This window comes from Eptatretus burgeri, chromosome 1 (genome assembly GCF_056783735.1).
Source record: "Eptatretus burgeri isolate ZD-2024b chromosome 1, Ebu_testis_v1, whole genome shotgun sequence".
Classification (NCBI taxonomy): Eukaryota; Metazoa; Chordata; class Myxini; order Myxiniformes; family Myxinidae; genus Eptatretus; species Eptatretus burgeri.
This window is the reverse complement of record NC_140961.1, coordinates 75,036,753-75,055,892: the sequence shown is the minus strand read 5'-3', so window position 1 is coordinate 75,055,892 and position 19,140 is coordinate 75,036,753. Positions and strand designations below refer to the sequence as shown.

The window sequence follows — 19,140 nt, the reverse complement described above, 5'->3', positions numbered from 1 at the left end:
TATTCCCTTTTCAGTTCAAAATCTTTTCTGTATTTTGTTCCCATTCATAATGGAATCCACCTTTTATGCCACAACGTTTGCTTTTATAGGTGTCTCCAGCATGGCGACGTGACCCAGACCTTCAAGCTCGGGCAGTGCGGGTTCGATCTCTTCTTGAAGCAGCCTCTCGATCCCAATCGATGTCGATTTGTGATCATTGCCTCGACCACTCGGCAGCTGGTGTGAAGACTTGCCTCACGTGCGATACAACGCTCTGTGCCAAGCATTTGCGGCCGCACCTCAATCAGCCGGCTTTCCGTGCACACACGTTGGCCGATGTGGTTAGCGGAGAAGATGGAGAACTTCGCAAGTGCGGGCGACACAATGAGCTGCTCAAACTGTATTGCCAGGATGATCGAGTCTGTGTGTGCGCACTCTGTGTGGTCATCGGAGAGCACAAGAATCACAGTGTGATCACCGCTGAAGAAGCCTACGAACATCTCCAGGTAAGTTTACCTTCATGTATTGACATACAGTATGTATTGCTGTGCAAAAGTCTTAGATTTTGTTTTTGGTGCAAAAGCCACGTGGAAAATAAACACTTTTTTTTTGCCACATTGGCATATTTTGATCATGAAGATGTGTTATAATGTTAATGTTTTATTGGAGAAACAAAAATGAATTGTATTTTACAATATTAATGCGTGAAATTTCAACATTTGGTCTGACCACCTTTTCATACAAAACAGCAGATATCCGTTTTGGAATGCTTTTCGGCAATTCCTGGAGAAATTCCATTGGAAGGTTGTTCCATGTGTTCTGCAATGTTTCCCAAAATTACCTCCAACACCGATGGAGGACGGAGCTTTTGTTTTCACTTCTGTTTGTTTGTTTGTTTGTGTACAGGATATCTCAAAAAGTTGTAGACGGATCTGGATGAAATTTTGTGGACAGGTTTGATATGTGATAACGATGAACTGATTAGATTTTGGTGAAGATCCGGATCCGGATTCAGATACGATAATTTTTTTTTCGGTTTTAAGTGATTCTTCACAATTGAGACTGCGAGAGGAACAAAATCTATAGATACTGTATGGCATGATATTTCAAAAAGTTGTGGACGGATTATGACGAAACTTGGTGGATGAGTTGAGTAAGTGACGAGAACAGACCAAATAGTGACTCTTTCATTGTCGTGCTGGAAAACAAAGTTGTCGCCAATTAGCTTTCCTTATTGATGGGATACCATGGTGTATGAGGATATGCTTGTACTTGTCAGAATTCAATGTTCCTTCAATTCTCACCAAATCACTAACACCAGCTATATAAATTCATTCCCACACCTGAACTGAACCTCCACCATGCATCACAGTATGTCTCACCAACCCTCCTCCTGACATACTGTCTTCTCTTTGTTCTAATAATTTCAAACTTTGACTCAGCACTCTAAAGTACCTTTCCCAACTGATTCACATCCCAACTCTGATGTTCTTGGGCATATTTCAGTTTCTTGGGTTTGTTACCTTTTCTCAGAAAGGGATTTTTGACAGCAACTCATCCATGCAGACCACTTTTGACAAGAGACCTTCTATCACTGATGGTAAATGAGTCCACTTGAAGCCTTGATGTCTGTTCTAGTTATTTTGTAAGTTCCGCACTTGATTATTTTTTTCTATTTCTTATGGAACTTGTACTTAAGCATTGCTGATGTGTTTTGCTAAGTTTATTTAGCCTTGCAATCCATATTCCGTCTTTAACTTCACCAGTGTTATATTATGCTTCTGTATTGTTGCTTGATTGTCACATCTGGAAATACCTGTTTTGCAGGATATTTATCTCCAGGAATTGCCTTCTTTGTGTAAAAATATAATTTTGATTTTCGTCGAGTTTGATGTGTTTGACACAGTGTGGGTTTGTATTACCTGCAAATTTTTTTTTCAATTTTGTGAAAAAAAACAAGCTCAAATGAGCTAAGATCCTCGTCCTCTTAATGATGACGTCATAAAAACGAATATGACGTCATTGTGATGTATCAGGTTTGCGATAAATTATCTGTGCTAATGCCCGGCTTGATTCCCGCAAACAAAATTCAAAAAGCTTGCCTAGTTTCGGAGATAATTTTTTTAGGCGATTTCCATTCGCGGCGATATTATGACGTCAACTTTTCTTCTAGGAAGAATTTCCAAAATCGGAGATGGTTACTGTCTGCGCATGGTATTTTTACTTATATATGCCAAGTTTCAGGAAGTTTCGATGAAAATTGTAGGCTGTAAAACAAAAAAATGTCCACAAGAAGAAGATGAAGAACAACAACGTGAGTAAGACGAAGAGATCCTCCACGAGGATCTAAAAATGCGTTGACCGAAGACTTTTGCACAGTGGCTGGATATACACAGATACTGTGTGTGCTGCATGTACATGTCTGTAAGTTCTGGTCTTTATACGGTATTTTAATTTGCAACTGTATGTACAATTTTATTTATTTATTTATTGTTTTCAGGTCCCGCAAGTTTTTGTTTTTTGACCTTTCGACCTTCACTGTCTCAACAAGCTCGTGAAACCTAGTACCTCATATACAGAGCAGGTTCTTCATTGGGTGCTACATTTATCTTTCCCATCGCATGCAGGAGAATTGGGCAGAAGCTCAAATAAAGGTCAAGTTCCAGGGAAAAGAGGCAGAAGGAGCTGTGAATGACCTTCTGAGAATGCAGAATGTTGCAGTGGTGAGTTGTACTGGCTGAGAATGAGATGTAACTAATTGTGTAGGCTATTATATTATTTAATTCATTGAAATTAATCACCGCCCACTCATTTGTTTTCGATTTTTCTTTCTCTGTTGTCTAATATCTTGTAGCAAAACAATTTAATAATGCACAAGCTAAGCTGCACTCTAAGATGGGAACCGTTTAGGAAAAACGACTCGATAGTGGGGGCAGGTAACAGTAATTTTTGAGAGGAATCATGCAAATGATACAAGCATCAAATTTGGCACATTTGTTCTCCAGGGGATTCTAATCAAATCTGCCTGATTGGCCATTTGAAAATCCAAATTTTGAAAAAAAAAAAAAAAAAAAAAACTTCAAGAAAGTCAAGATCACGAATCAATGTTGGATGCTGCCTGAGATTGGTGAATGTTTCAGAAACATCATCAAAGACGTTCCACGTCTGCCATGCAGTTTTCTTCCCTTTACCGTGGAAGGCAGACACGACGTCACATCCAGTGAACGTATGGAAGTATGGGATCCCTCTTGCTTTCTCAGGCCCTATTGCAGAAACTACCTCATGGACTGGAATCCATCGCACCTTGGCTCCTTGGCCAAAGGCAATCCACATGTTCTCAAGACCGAGTTCCTGTAAGGATGGCAGTACAGATATTGCTATGACTAGTACGTCCGTGTCATTAGCCTTCATGATAATGGACTTGCTACCATCCGTCGTTGCATCCCTGGCGTGTACAAATATTCGAGTGTCAGCTTCTTCATGACAACATGGAGACACAGCATCCAGTGACTTCCTTGTGTTGCTAATGGCATCTTCTCCTTTTGTGACAATGACTGTGCTTGTCGTCTGTGCTTCACACATCTTTTCTGCAAGGAAGTGAAACAGCTCATTCTTGTTGCTGTCATCTCGAAGAAAGCTTCTCCAGTTACTTGGGGTCTTACTGGTTCCTGTCACCCTTCTTCTGATTCCTTGCCCCCTTTTCGACCTTGCCTCGGACTTCAGACTTGACTTCTTGTACACATCAAACACTACGTCCACCCTCTCGTACCTGGCACCATAGGATTCCACCTTTGGGATGATGTCTTCTTTAGCAGTCATCAAATATCTTTGAAGTGCGTGGAGGTAGGGCATTGATAAGTGCTGAGCCATCAATGATGACTGCATCTCCCCTTGTTTCTCTGTCTGGGATGTTCATTTGCGCTTCAAGTATTTCAGCCAGCTGTGACTTCAAACTTTTTTGAAGTTTTTTTTTTTTTTTTCAAGATTTGGATTTTCAAATGGCCAATCGGGCAGATTTGATCAGAAAGCCCTGCAGAACAGAAATGCCAAATTTGATGCTTGTATCACAATTTGCACGATTTTTCTACTATCTACTACATGACTAAGCATCCTGCCGACTCCCTGTTTACTCTCCGAAGCATGCTCATGTGCTTTGTTTGGCCCTTGTGCTATTTCCTTTCTCCTCATCTTTTTCTATTCGCTCGTTCCGCTGCTTGTTGTCCCACTGTCGGTGTGTTACCTTTCCTGCTCTTGATATTGTTTTTTTCATGAGCCTCGATTTTTGCAGAAATGTTTTTTAGCCCACCATTGGAATTTGTCCAAAACAAGGGTTTATGGATTTGGTCTCGATTTTCGTGTCCGTGCGTGCATCCGCAATCATATCTCTGACTTGTATGGACCGATTTTATTCTTACCTGGCACAAAAACAACAAAAACAAAACAATGATGGGATACATATGCATGTATTTTTTTTTTTTTAAGACATCAGATCCAACATGGCTGGATGGCGGCCATTTTATTTGTATATAAGTATATTAGTAAAAAAACAACCGTTGTGTCAAACACGTCTTCGACCATTTCTCAGACAAGTATTTACCAATGTTGTTCAAACTTGGCACTCAGATAATGAATGATGGCTTCCATATGCACTTTTATTTTTTTTTTGAGGTCAGATCCAAGATTGCCGACTGGTGGCATTTTTTTTACTCATACGTGTCCCCGACCATTTCTCAGACATGCATGGTCCGATTTTGTTCAAACTTGGCAAAAGCACAGCACGCAACGGCATACACGTGCACTTAACTGTATATTGTGATCTGAACAAAGATGACTGACTGGTAGACTTGTGTCCATTTTAGTTGTACATCAATATGGGATTGCCCTTGAACTCCATGCAGCAAAATTACTAAAACAATAGGGGCTATGACATTTTATGTCTTTTTTACTTGTAAAATATATTACCTCTATTTTATCTTATTCTTGTTAACCTCCGCCATCTTCGAAGATGGATGGAGGTTACTGTTTTCACCCCTTTCTGTTTGTTATCTTGCCAAAACGAAGTTTTTGCAAGATATGTTAGTCAGCTTGTATGTTTTTTGTTGTTGTTTTTTGTTTTTTTGTTTGTCTGTAATCGCATATAAAAAATTCTGCAGAGCACAGTTCTCATTGGAAATTTTTGTAACTTCGCGTATCAGAGGCCTATAGAGGTCCCTTTCAGCGCATAAAATTTTCAAGGTCAAGGTCAAAGGTCAAGGTCACTTTGTCGCAAATCAGGGGAGTCGACGAAACCCTTATTTTTTGAGTAATTTTGATCGGATCGGCTTCAAACTTCATGGGAATATAATTCATGGTCTGGTGCTCAGCTGATTAATTTTTGGTGGCATTGGCCTTGACCTTCATGGTTAGTGCCTCAGGTCAAACATATTTGACCCCAAGGTCAAATTTTCAAGTTTTAGGAACCATATCGTGTAGTACCTCAAATTGAACACCTCGACGAGTGCTTTCTAGATATGTCAAGCTTGAGACATTATGACGTCATTTGGTGACGTTATGAGGCAAACGCATATTTTTCATGGTTACTCTGTAGAACGATTCTCATCGGAATCTCTCGTAGGCAGATATTCCTCAAGGAGTTGCTCCTGGTGGATAGCAGCTCTGTTCACCTCAGTGTGACCTTAAAGAAGTCACACGTGGTCACCTTTTGGCAAGATATGGCTCACCCTGCGGGTGACATTGGTTTATTTGTTTGTTTGTTTGTTTGTGAACAGTATACGGAAAAACTCCTCGACGGATTTCGACGAAACTTGGTGGGGGGATAGGTATGGTCCAAGGATCATGCCTTTAAACTTTGGACTTGGTCCCCCCCCCAAAAGAAATTGTTGGAGAAAAAAAAAATATTTTTTTTTTTTGCATTTCTACATGTTTTAAGTGACTTCCAACCTCCCCCCCCCAAAAAAAATTGTTAGAGAAATTTTTTTTTTTTTGCATTTCTACATGTTTAAGTGATTTCCAACCCCCCCCCCCCCCAAAAAAAAATTTAGAGAAATAAAATTATTTTTTTTTGCATTTCTACATATTTTAAGTGATTTCCAACCTCCCCCCCCCCCAAAAAAAATTGTTCGAGAAAAAAAAAATTTTGCAACTTTTTTTTCAACAAAATTTCGATTTCTTTTTTTTTGCATTTCTACATGTTTTCAGTGATTTCCAACCCCTCCCCCCCAAAAAAAAAATGTTGGAGAAAAGAACTATAACTGTCAGCACTGTTGACATCATATTTAATGAATAAGATATAAGGTTCACTTGAGTGACCCAGCAGTATTGGCGGCGGAGGTTTTGCACTCTCCCGAGTGCTCCCCCTCTAGTTTTGTTGTTGTTTTTTGCCTGTATCATACTTTGTGTTTTGAAGAAGGCAGCGAAGTTTAAACTGCGGCAAAATCCCAATCATTATCAGCCTGTGCGTATACAGTTACTCAAGAGACCTCGATTGAAGCCCTTTGCAACCTTCAAGAGTTGATGCTCTGGAATGTCTACTCCATTTTCAACATTCCATTGATATTGGTCACAAAATTGTTTTTTTTGTATGCAGTCAAGGTTCATGGAAGAGTGAGAACACTGAAGGGATCAGGATAACACAGAACAAAATGAAGAGTTGAGAGAGGGACAAAATGCCAACAGCAGATGTTGAAGGACAAAATAAATGGAGACTTGGACAAGCAATGAGTGGGGGGAGGAATGAGGGGAAGAAGAGGACATCATGAGGTTGAGAAGATGCAAGTAGCAACACTCCCAGGAAGGAAAAACTGGAAATTTGGAAGGAGGTGGGATTGGAGGTGTGGATGCATGGGGGGGGGGTGGGCAGTTGGCAGGGGTAGAAAGGATTATGGTTTTCTTTGGGGGACAATCTGTGATCATGGAGAACAGCTGTTTTGAAGACTTTGAGGGAAGAATGAGATTGAAGAGAATGTGGGAGTTGGTTCCACAGGTGAGAAAAGAGAGGAACAAGTGAGTGGAGGAGAGCATGGACCACGTGCACCATGCAGTTCCTGGTAGATGAAGGCCTTGCAGGTGGCTAGGAGGTCAGGTATGCCAGGGAAAGACTTTATATGATGCAGGATGCTCAATCGGCGACTGGCTTTGGAGGGCAACTTTGAAATGTGATTTACCCAAGAAAGATCATGGCTGATAGTGTGACCCAGGAGTGTGAATGACTGAACTTCCTCAAGAGGATTGTTAAGTATGCACATAGGAGGGTTTGCCAGATGGTCCTTTCGGAGAGAGATAGAGTGTGAGATTTGTCAGGATTGAAAGACATAGCCAAGTGTTTGGCCAAGGTGTGAAGAGAGGGAATGGGGATAGATGACATGTCATCTGAAGGATGAGGGATGTCATGGCAGAGGGTGGAGTCATCAGCAAATAGATAAAGGGGATTTTTCCAGTCAGAGAGATCGTTGATGAAGATGTGGAAAAGGACTGGGCCCAGGGGATGCCTTGGACAGCAAGAGTTTGGATAGCTTGGTGGGACTCCAGACTGTATCGAAAGACTGCTATATGTCAATTTTGACAAATATATCTTGACATATTTCCTGGACTCTGTGTCCTTTTATCCTGACAAGGTGGAGAGTTTGCTCTCAAACCTCGACTTAGATTCTGCAACCGGTCCAGACGGCATCACTCCTCGTGTTCGAAAAATCTGCTCTGCTGCTCTTGCTCACCCTCTCTCTGTTCTATTCACCCTCTCTTTTTCTCAAGGTCATCTGCCATCTGCTTGGAAATCAGCAAACATTACTGCCCAACACAAAAAAGGTGCAAAAACAGGTTCCTGAAACTACAGACCAATCAGCCTTTTCCCAATCATCAGCAAGGTTATGGAATCCATCATCGCATCCAAAATCAAATCCTTCCTCTTCTCCAATGGCTTGATTTCTGATCATCAATTTGGATTTAAACCAGGTCACTCAACCTTGGACATGCTGCTTCTGCTTTCCCAACAATGGATGGAGGTACTAAATGCCAAACATGAGATCAGAGCCATATCCCTAGACATATTGTGAACTTTTCATATCTCTTGTCTGGCATCCCACACTGTTCACCAAACTCTCTTCTTGTGGTATCCAAGGCAATCTCCACTTATGACTTGTGGACTTCTTATGTCACAGTCAATGCGCGGCTCTTAATGGAATTCTCTCATCTCCTCTTCCCATCCAGGCTGGAGTTCCCCAAGGCAGTGTTCCTGGCCCTGTTCTTTTTCTGGTTTTCATCAATGATCTCTCAGATTCCATTGAAAATCCTCTTTTTCTCTTTTTTGATGACTCCACCCTCTGCCGTACCATCTATAATCCCTCTGATCAGCAGGCAGCAGCCTCTTCACTCTCTGCAGATCTGGATAAAATCACAAGCTGGTCAAACACTTGGAACATGTCTTTCAATCCTGACAAATCTCACACTCTCACGATGTCTCTCTGAAAGGGCTGTCTGGAACCTCCCCCCCCCCACCCCCCATCTTCTTCTGTGCACAGAAGGAAGACCTCGACTCTCAATGGTATTGTGAGCCAAAGGCTTAAGATTACATAGCATATTGAGTGTGTATATATATATATATATATACAGTTTATCAACTGGAACTTTGTGAACTTCAAATATGCCACAGAGATAGGTTTTGGTTTGTTTTGGAGTTCGTTTTCAGATTCAAGGAGAGGGGTGTGCGTGTGTGTGTTTGGGGGGGGGGGTAGGAGAGAGTCATTGTTTTGCCCTGATGACGACTTGATCACAGGTCAATGGTACACTAAACAGATAAGATTTAACAAAGGTTATGGACGACTAAAGTAAAGATAATGTGTGTGTTTTCTTCTGGGTTTTCTCAGCATGTACACTGACAAATTATTTCTTAAAAGAACTAAACGAAGTTAATTTGCATTTTATATGATTATAAATTTAATTTTAATAATTCAGTTTTCACAGGTCTCACCATCTGCCACAATTTTCTTGGGAAAGCCACTTTTCCAAGCTGGCTTCCACAGCCAGTCGCTGACTCGGCATTCTACGTCATGCAATATCCATCTTTGGCACACCTGAGATTTTACCCACTTACAAAGCTTTCATCCGCAGCTTGATGGAGCACTGCTCTCCCCTTTGGGGTGATTCTCCTGCCTCACACCTCGCTCGACTTCACGCTGTGGAAACCAAGGCTTTCAGGATCATTGGGATCTCCCACGATGAAGCTGAGTCGATGGGTCTCTCACTCTCCAACTGGAGGCAGGCCGGTAGTCTTTCTGTCTTACACCATCTTCTCTCCAGCCTTGCCCCCCCCCCCCCCGCTCTGTCTGTGATCTGTCCCCCAAATATTTTCTCAGGGTGCCCAAAGTCAACCAAAATCAAGAATCACTGTTCACCTTCACTCTTTATTTTTTCTTTTTCCCTGCCTTTGGAACAAACTCCCACACTCCCTTCAATCCCACTCCTCCCTCCAGGTCTTCAAAACAGCTGTTCACCACCATCTCATGTCTTCCCCCATCCAAACTCTTGATCTTTACTTCCTCCGTTAATCCACCCAAAACGCAACTCCTTCAAATTCCCGGTTTTCCTTCCTGAAAGTCCCTGTATTACCATGTTGTTTACCTCGTGTAACCTGCGCCATCCTTCTCCCTTCCACAGATATCCTATTGACTTTTCTCCCTACTATTTTGTGCTTCCCTCTCTTGCCCCTCTTGCCTCCTGCCTTGTTATATGTTTCTGTGTCTTCGCTTTCACACGAACCTCGACTTGGGATACAAAAAAATAATAATAATCATAAAAGAGAGACAGCCCTGATCTCACGTCTGACATTGAGGGCCTTCGTCCATTTTGTGTGAGCAGAAACAGCATGTCCAAGGTGGAGTGACCTGGTTTGAATCCAAATCGGTGATCTGAGATGAGGCTGTTGGAGAAAAGGAAGGATTTCATATCAACTGTGATGATGGATTCCATGACCTAGCTGATGATTGGAAGTAAGCTGATGGGTCTGTAGAAAGGGGATCAGTTTTTACACCATTTTTATGTAATGCAGTGACGACAGATTTCCAAGCAGATGGCACAGGGCAAATGATAGGGTGAAAAAGACAGAGGATGAGCAAGAGCAGCAGAGCAGGTATTTATGATGTGAACTGATGCTGTCCGGTCCAGTTGCAGAATCGGAGTCTGGGGTTGCCAGAAACTTCTCCACCTTCTCAGGTGCAAAAGACAAAAGAGTCCAGTTTGAGTTTGGTGCGACTGTGTAGGGTGGGTACTGAGATTGAGTGGTCGTGGATGCAAGATTCAGAAGTAAACACGGAATTAAGGCATCTGGCCTTCTCCCGTGTAGCGTCGGCTGTGGTACCATTCAAAGTGAGGGAAAGAATGGAGGGGGAGCGTACTCTGGGGACAGACTTAACAAGGCACCATCGTGTTGATAATGAGTGAGTCGAGTTCGAAAGTTCAATGTTGAAGTTGGACAGATGTTTTCTGTCTCTGAGAGTGGACAAACACTTGTTGGGGGCTTTGTGGAATGAGCTAAGATTGTCTTTTGTTGGGTTCTTTTCCAGGAAGAAAAGGAAAGCTGTTTCAGAGCAACTGCCTTGCCACATAATTCAGTGTGCCATTGGTGGGAATGTGGATAGAATAACTGAAGATGAGATGGGATGGATCTGTGCATCAGAGAGAGAGAGAGAGAGCAGGTTTTTGTCGAGGAATTCCCAGGGAGAGTAGATGTAGGAGATCTCTCCTGAAGTGAGATGGTGGTTTGCAGTCCCTGCCAATCCACCTGAGTGAACTCCCAGACATGCTGGTGTTGAGACAGCTCTCCGAGAATAGCCAGATTAATGTTGACTTTCACGAGCATATGATCATTTGAACCAATTGGAGCAGAGGAAGAGCAGGATATATATTGTGGGGAGGTTGGTCATCAACAAGCCCAGAAGGGAAGATTTGCCAATGGGAGAAATCCTGGTTGGAATGTTTCCAGATCAAATTGGTCCCATGAAGTTACAGAAGTTCTTTGTTGAAGTGTCATGGCTGGTGTAAGTGGTACCAACACTCAGCCAATTTTGCATGGTGACAATTGAAATTCTCACAATTTAGGAAGAGAGTTGGGATAAGGAGTGGTAAACTTTGATAAGTTTAGAGAATGGAGAATGTACTCTCTGTAGTACCTGTACTTGGAGAATGGAGAATGGAGTATAAAGCCAAGTTCTCTGCATGATTATGTATTACTGAATATTCAAGTGAAGGATTTAAAATCTGTTCATGCCGACGTGACTGTATAATGTACGCCAGTTCGTGGAACTTTAATTGAATGCTTCATTTATAAGTTTGATGAATAACTGATTGTTACTCTCCAGTGTGGCGTGAAAGTCGCTTTACCCCTCCGCACGAAAGCATTCATTCTTAAACTTTGAATGAAATATTCACACCTGAAAGATACCCCCGTTAGAAAATTTTGACCATTTCCGAAAATCAGTGAATCAGCCATAACTACAAAGCAATGCGCCCTATTTTTACATGATTGGTATTGAAATGTGCAGAATGAACAGGAGAATACTACTAGTTACTTAATGGAATACTTCAAGATAAATATATGAACATTTGAGTGCTTTTAATAGAAAAAAAGACGTAATTTCCGGACCGCTAACTTCGAAAATCATCAACGACAGAAACAAACATCTGCCAATTGTCATATTTTTTCTTTATTTGATATGTGTTCAGTTTACCATATCAATATAATGAGAATATTTTGAAATAAATTTCTACGAGCAAATTATACGATATAGTGACTGAAGTTTGCACAAGCGATGTGATAACTACATGTTACACCAATACACATTGTTCTACGAGAAATGAACTAAAACATATATTTTGAGCGAGTGTCCTCGATATGTTCAACCATCACTGTCCGTGTCATTTTGGTCACCATGTGACAGTTCGTTGCCACGCTGCCTGTCACTGGTGGCACACATGCACTCGTGAGTGCAAGGCAAACTGTCTTGTGAGCAGCTGCAGCTGTTGGTACATGGTTCACTACCACGGCATGAACACACAAGACCATCTAACATCTCCGCTGATGTGGGTCCATCAAACGATGTGGGATGCAACACACCTTCTCCTCTGTACCATCCACGACCCTCCGGTGTGGGAATTTCTGGATTTGCCAGGTGGGCATTCATCCATACTCGGGTTTGGTGAACGGATCTCTTCACATGTTCGAGAAAAGCTGGTTCGGACGGAGGCAACTTATGCACTGGGACATCTTTGGTCGCTGCGAGTTTCTCCCAAAGATCATTCAAATTTGTGTGTGCATCCATATATTTCCCTTGAGAATCATACATGGCACTGACTAAATGTCTTGAAGTAGCCACAGCCTCCTGGAGATAGTCAGTGGCGAGGACTTCGAGGTGTGGACCATTATTCTGAAGATGCAGTGTCTTCATAGCTTTCCATGCTTTCTTTTTACCATAGCCGAAGAATGCCGATACAGAGTCACATCCTGTCAGGGCATTAAACGCAGGAAGCCGGGTACATGTTTCTGGAAGCAAGCTGTAACATATCTGATGGACCGGGATAAGCTTGCATCCTGCTGATGTTCATTTCTCTATCCATATTTCGGCAGTGTCCCGCAACTGTGGAAAGTAGTGGACTGCTAAGACAAGCACATCAGTGTCTGCTGATTTGATTGTAATGGACCCACGCACATTGTTACGTCTGAACTCATCATCGGCATGCTTCACATGAAGAAATATCCGAGAATCTGCCTCTTCCTGCATTGATGTGAGTTGACTGTCATGATACATTCCTGCAGATGAAAGGCATGCTGTTAGTGAACCATCAGAGAAGCCACCAGCCAAATAGATCCACTTTTCTCGGTGATCTGAAAGGTATTTTGCTGCTGGTGCATGTTACATGACGTGACTACAGATGAAGTGTGTCAAGGTGGATTTGTTTGATGATAGAGCCATGAATTTCGGTCCAAATTTTCTGAAATGGTCCAAATATTCAGACGGGTGTATCCTTCAAATGTGAATATTTCATGGACCGCACACCAAAATATGAGGACAACAGGGTTACTGAGATCACCATCTTTCATATGAGACCTGTTGTAGCTTTGTGTCAAGCCGGTTTATTAAACTCCTAAAATAGAGCCCTTTATCGAGGTTTACCGTTGGCCTATAAGGGAAGAAAGGGGGAAGTGATTGTGAATTTAATGTTCCGTCTTCAGTTGGTTCCAACATCGTTCTTACCATACGGGGACAGGAGCAATGCAGTCATGATCGGTCGAATGGCCTTCTCATGCACCAAAGTTCCCTGTGTATCTTTAAGGGTGTTCGGGGTCTTTTGGATCTTCGGGGTATTTTGAATCTTTGAAAAGATCCAAAAGACCCAAAATACCCCTGTCTTTTGAGACTTTGGGGTCTTTTTGCTGTTTTGGGTCGTTGAGGTCTTTTGGGTCCTTGGGGTCTTTGGAGCTTTTTTTGGTCTTTGTGGTCTTTGGAGCCTTTTGGGTTTTTAAGGTCTTTGAAGGTCTTTTGGGACTTCTGGGTCTTTTGGATCTTTTGGGTCTTCAGGGTCTTTTTGGTCTTTGGTGTATTTTAGGTCTTCTGGGTATTTTCAGTCTTTTGGGACTTTTGGATCTTTGGGGTCTTTTCAGTCCAGGAATTTTGTGTCTTTAAGGATCTTCGGGCTATTTTGGGTCTTCTGGATCTTTTGGGTCTTTGGGGTCTTTTCAGTCCTTTGGGACTTTGGGATCTTTGGGGTTTCTCAGTCTTCAGGGTATTTTGAGTATTTAAGGGTCTTCAGGCTATTTTGGGTTTTCAGGGTCCTTTGGGTCTTTGGGGTCCATTGTGTCATCGCCGGGGTGTTTTCAATCTTTTGGTTTTTGGGGGGGTCCTCGAGGTCATTTAGGTCCTCAGGGTTGTTTGGGTCTTTGGGGTTGTTTGGGTCTTTTGAGTTCCCAGGGGGGGGGGTCTTTTGGGTCATCTGGGTTCTTTATTTTAAGTATTTCAGGTTATAATTGTGGGTGACGTCAGGTCAGCTGTCCAACCAATTGGTGAAGAGTGGACATATATCAATACATCATCACACACATTTGCTCCAATATATATATATATATATATATATATATATATATATATATATATATATATATATATATATATATATATATATATATATATATCTTTACCTCCACCACTGAAGGTCGACAGAGTTTATGTTTTCACCCCTGTTTGTCTGTGTGCAGGATATCTCAGAAAGTTGTGAACAGTTTAGGATGAAACTTGGTGGGCAGGTTGGCTGTGTGACCATGATAAATTGATTCGCTTTTGGTGAAGATCCAAATCCGTATCTGGATACAAGAATTATTTAATTTTTTTCATGTGACTCGTCATCCTTTAGAGATGGGGCCAAAAACGATATATAGCACGATATTTCAAAAATGTATTGGGCCCCGATATGTTCGCGTGGATCAGGCATTGTGTGGCGGAGGTACGCGCTCCACCGAGTGCCCTTGTTTCTACTACACCGATTTGAGTGACAAAAGCAAGATACCCCTCATGATGCAGCCTCAAATTTTATTTATATAAATTTACTGCTTCCCAATGAAAATAAAATTGCAGGTTTTTTTTGTTTGTTTTTGTTTTTGTTTTTACTGAAAAGACTGCACTATGTTTGTTGCAAATTGTTTTGAAGTTGTGCAAATGTAGATTAAACAATATTTTCTAAAGGATATTGGCAGAAAGGAATTTACACAACAAAAAGGATGAATCTCAATAATGTTCTGTGTTGTCTGAACGTCGCGTCCAAACTCACTGCATTTCCAGTATCCGTCTTCATTCTTCCAAAACAGAAAGCTGCGGAGGAGGCACAAAAGGACTTGGAAGGCCGATACAGGCACCTGTTGGACTTGCTTCATGAGGATGAGCAGAATGCACGGTGCTTGGTACAAGCTGAGGAAGGTCTCGCTCGGGCTGCTGCTGGACGTCAGATCAAGCGCTGGTTGGCTCGCCGAGATGATCTGCAATCCCTTGCAACTGTCTTGGACCGATTACTCTCTGTCGGTGACATCTATGAAGTACTGAAGGTTTGTTTCTTGCTGGATTTTATCAAATGAAAGGTGATGAGTATGGTTCAGCACCTTGGGTAAAGTAGTGCTGCTGACATTTTACTTTAACTTCGTCAGAGCAAAGAAAGTAATAAATGCAGACAAACTTCAGTCTTCAGATGAAGTCTTATTTTAATGATAAATTGCCAGTGTTAAAAGGACAGCATCCATTGTGGTATAAATATGCTGATCGTAGGTAAGAGTAACCGATCACATGGTATTCATCTGCAAGGAGGAAATTTCAGCGTCCCACGAAAAATGAAATTGACTTGTCCATCTGCTGGTGCACCTTAACAGCCAGCAGCATTACAATTACCATCATTACACCAGAGCTGATTAACAGTCAACACTTCCCCAGGCAACATTCTCACCAATTCAAGCCGAAACTTTTCAAAATAAATGAAATTCCAGACTTCCGAGAAATAGGAAATCACCAGCCGCCACCCTGAGTCGGTGAACCATGGAATCCAGCCAGTTAATATCGCCACACAAGTCAGGTTACCGAGATTGTTGCCGTCGCAACATAATTTAGTCAATCACAGCCTTCATCTAATCAGGTTGAGATAATGTCATGAGGAATAGATATCTGCAACATTAAAGCAAAATATTCAAAGGTTTTTGAGCAAAAAAGGTTTAAACTTTGCAACATTGCACCAGACTCCGTGGTGTCACGGTTAGAGTGTCTGCTCCGAATCTGGCAGGTCGGTGGTTCGAACCCCGGCTGAGTCAGACCAAAGACTTTAGAAATGGCATGTGCCTCATGTTCAGGAAATTCCTCCTTGAGAAATGCCCCACTGAATGTGGTGAGAAAAGCGGTGCCATTGTTTCGACCGCGCTGGTACCCAGAGTACCCTGAGAAGTGACAGCACTTCCCCCAAGCTCAGTGGCTGCGTCTGTCTCGTCTAATAGTCTTGTCTTGTCTTGTGAGGTGTGTGCATCATTGGTTATCTCCATATGTGGGTTTCAGAAGGTGGGACGGAGCCCTCAGGTCTCAAAGTGTGTGTGTGTGTGTGTGTGTGTGTGTGTGTGTGTGTGTGTGTGTGTGTGTGTGTGTGTGTGTGTGTGTGTGTGTGTGTGTGTGTGTGTGTGTGTGAGTGATATGTGATGTATAACATGTGTATGATTTTTGAGATCATATCCATGCCCAATTCGTGTTAATGTGCCAATTGAAAACTCTGTGCTGGGTAAGTGACGCGACGAAGCAATCACGGGACAGATGTTATCTTTTGGCCGAGCAACCAAACGTCCATGTCGGGCGAACTGTTCGCAGTTTAAGACCACGGCCAATCTCTATCTCAAACAAATTTTCTCCAAAGCCGCCGGATGAAACTTTCACAAGCAAGCAGGATGAGCCAAAGACAAAGTTAATTCAACAAATAGATTTGTGGGTGGTGTGAAAGACATATGTGCAGAACGGCGACCACAATAATAAATCTCCAAAAACCATTAACCCCTATAAAATACAGCCCTCGAACAGACCATGCGACAAACAAATCCTAAAATAAACTATACCTGTAGAGGAACCCAGATTGGGTTTGAAACAGAAAAGCCTTCCCAGAGTTCCTCCACAGCTGCATAGACATTCACACATAGTACACCCATGAGAATCCCAATAAGACACCCCTACCTCAGCCACTGGACCGGTTTCATCACTTCTTGGCGAATGCAGCAGCTCAGTGTGTGTGCAGCAATGGGATTCTCATGTGTGTGCTGTTTGTGAATGTCTTCACAGCTGTGGAGGAACTCTGAGAAGGGTTTGAAATGGCAAAGAGCTTACCTTGTGTAGCCTTTCATGGTTGCATTATGCAGTTTTCTTCAGCTTTAAGAGCCTGGGAGGAGTTGTTTTATCTATAATCCGAGCCATTTGGGGTTATTGATTAGGTGAGAGCTTATTGGTTATTTCCTTCAGTCACAGATAAGAGATGTGATTGGGTCTTTGTTTTTCATTTATATATTGACTGTTTTTTTTCACATTTGCATGTGGTACATGCTTGGAAGCCTCGTTGGTATGCATTTCTGTCTGTGCTGTCATGACCATTCGCCAACAAGCGATGAAGTCGGTCTGGCAACTTTGGCGGTGTGTTGCATTGGGATTCTCATGTGTGATTGTGTGTACGATGTGGGAACGTCTTTATAGCTATGGAGGATCTCTGGGAAGGGGTTTTTTGGGGTTTTTAAAAAAAATACACTGTCGAGGCTCGTAAGAGAGCTAACACATAGAAACGCACAATAAGGGGAGCAGGAGACAAGAGCGGTGGCAAAAGGAAGGACAAAACAGTGGGGAACAGAGACGTGAGGAGATCTCCGGAAGAGAGAGGGGGATGGGGTGGGGTACACAGGGTAAACAAGATGGACACCACAGGGACTTTCAGGAAGGAAAGCAGGGAATTTGAAGGAGGTGGGTTTGGGTTGGATGAGCGGGGTGGAAAATATCCTGATTTTGGATGGGCAAAGATAAGAGGTGGTGGTGAACAGCTTTTTTGAAGATCCGGAGGGAAGAATGGGATTGAAGAGAGTGTTCCAAAGGTGGGGAAAAAACGAGGAATGAAAGAGTGAAGGTGAGCAGTGATTTTTGATTTTGGTAGTTTTACCATAAGAGGGTTGATGGTGGACCTTGAGCTCCCTGCAGAAATGTGGGGGGGGGGGGGAGACATATCTTAGACAAAGCAGGGGGGTGAGGTGGGAGAGGTGAAGGAAGAAGGCAGAAAGACCACTGACCTGCCTGCGGTGAGAGAGTGAGAGACGCAAAGACTCGGCCTCATCGCAGGAGATACCAATGATCCTAAATGCCTTGGTTTCCACAGCGTGAATCCAAGCGAGGTGTGAGGCAGGAGCACCAGGCCGGATGGGAGAGCATGACTCCATCAGGCTGCGGATGAAAGTTTTTCATGTGGTCAGGAGCTCAGGTGTGCCAAGGAATGACTTTGCACGATGGAGTCGGCAACTGGCTTTGGAGGTCAATTTGGAAATGTAGCTTTTGCAGGATAGATCGTTGTAGATAGTGAGACCCAGAAGCTTGAATGAAAGGACTTATTGTTGGGGGGGGGGGGTTCCAAACGGTCCCTTCGGAGAGACAAAGTGAGAGTGTGAGATTTGTCTGGATTGAAAGACATGTTCCATGTGTTGCACCAGTTTGTGATTTTATCCAAATCTGTAGATAGTGAAGAGGCTGCTGCTTGCCAATCCGAAGGATCACAGATGGTACGGCAAAGAGTGGAGTCATCAGCAAAAATATAAAGAGGATTTTCCAGAGAATCAGAGAGATCATTGATGAAAACCAGGAATAGAACAGGGTCCACAACATTGCCTGAGAAACTCCAGCCTGGACAGGAAGAGGTGATGAAAGAACTCCATTTAGGGCCACACGTTGACTTTGGCAGGGGAGGAAGTCTGCGAGCCATGAGTGGAGATGTCCTTGGATACCATAGGAAGATAATTTGGTGAGCAGGGCAGGGTGCCAGACCATATTGGAGGCACGCGGTATGGCTCTCATTTCATGTCTGGCATTGAGGATCTCCATCCATTGTTGGGAGAGCAGAAGCAGCATATCCAGGGTAGAGTGACCTGGTCTGAAACCAAATTGATGATCAGAAATCAACCCATTGGAAAAGAGGAAGGATTTAATGTCTGAAGTGATGATGGATTCCATAACCTTGCTGATGATTGGGAGAAGGCTAATTGGTCTGTACTTGCAGAGATCTGTTTTTGAACCTTTTTAATGCAGAGCATTAATGTTTACTGATTTCGCAGCAGATGGCAGATGACCCTTAAGCAAATGAGAGGGTGAGTAGAACAGAGAGAGGGTGAGCAAGAGCAGAGGAGCAGGTTTTTTAGGGCACGTGGGCTGATGCCGTCTGGATCGGTTACAGAATCTGAGTCGAGGTTTGACAGCAAGCTCTCCACCTTGTCAGGAGAAAAGGACACAGAGTCCAGGGACAGTTGGGTGTGACTGTGTAAGGTGGGTAGAGAAAGCAATTGCTTTGGGACACAATATTTAGAAGCAAACACAGAGTTTTGGCATTCATTCTCTTCACGTGCAGTGTCAGCTGTGCGGCCAT

The 19,140-nt window shown here is 42.8% G+C and overlaps 1 protein-coding gene across 2 annotated transcripts in view; it reads left to right on the top strand.

The window, feature by feature from the left end:
• LOC147034767 (putative E3 ubiquitin-protein ligase TRIML1) overlaps positions 1-19,140 on the top strand; it is a 28,589-nt gene that overhangs the window by 1,058 nt on the left and 8,391 nt on the right. For both annotated transcript variants that reach the window (XM_085888568.1, XM_085888558.1), the window contains exons 2-4: positions 90-485; positions 2,607-2,702; positions 14,828-15,061. In XM_085888568.1, coding sequence (XP_085744694.1) covers positions 90-485; positions 2,607-2,702; positions 14,828-15,061 — 726 coding nt within the window. The remainder of the gene's footprint in view (positions 1-89; positions 486-2,606; positions 2,703-14,827; positions 15,062-19,140) is intronic.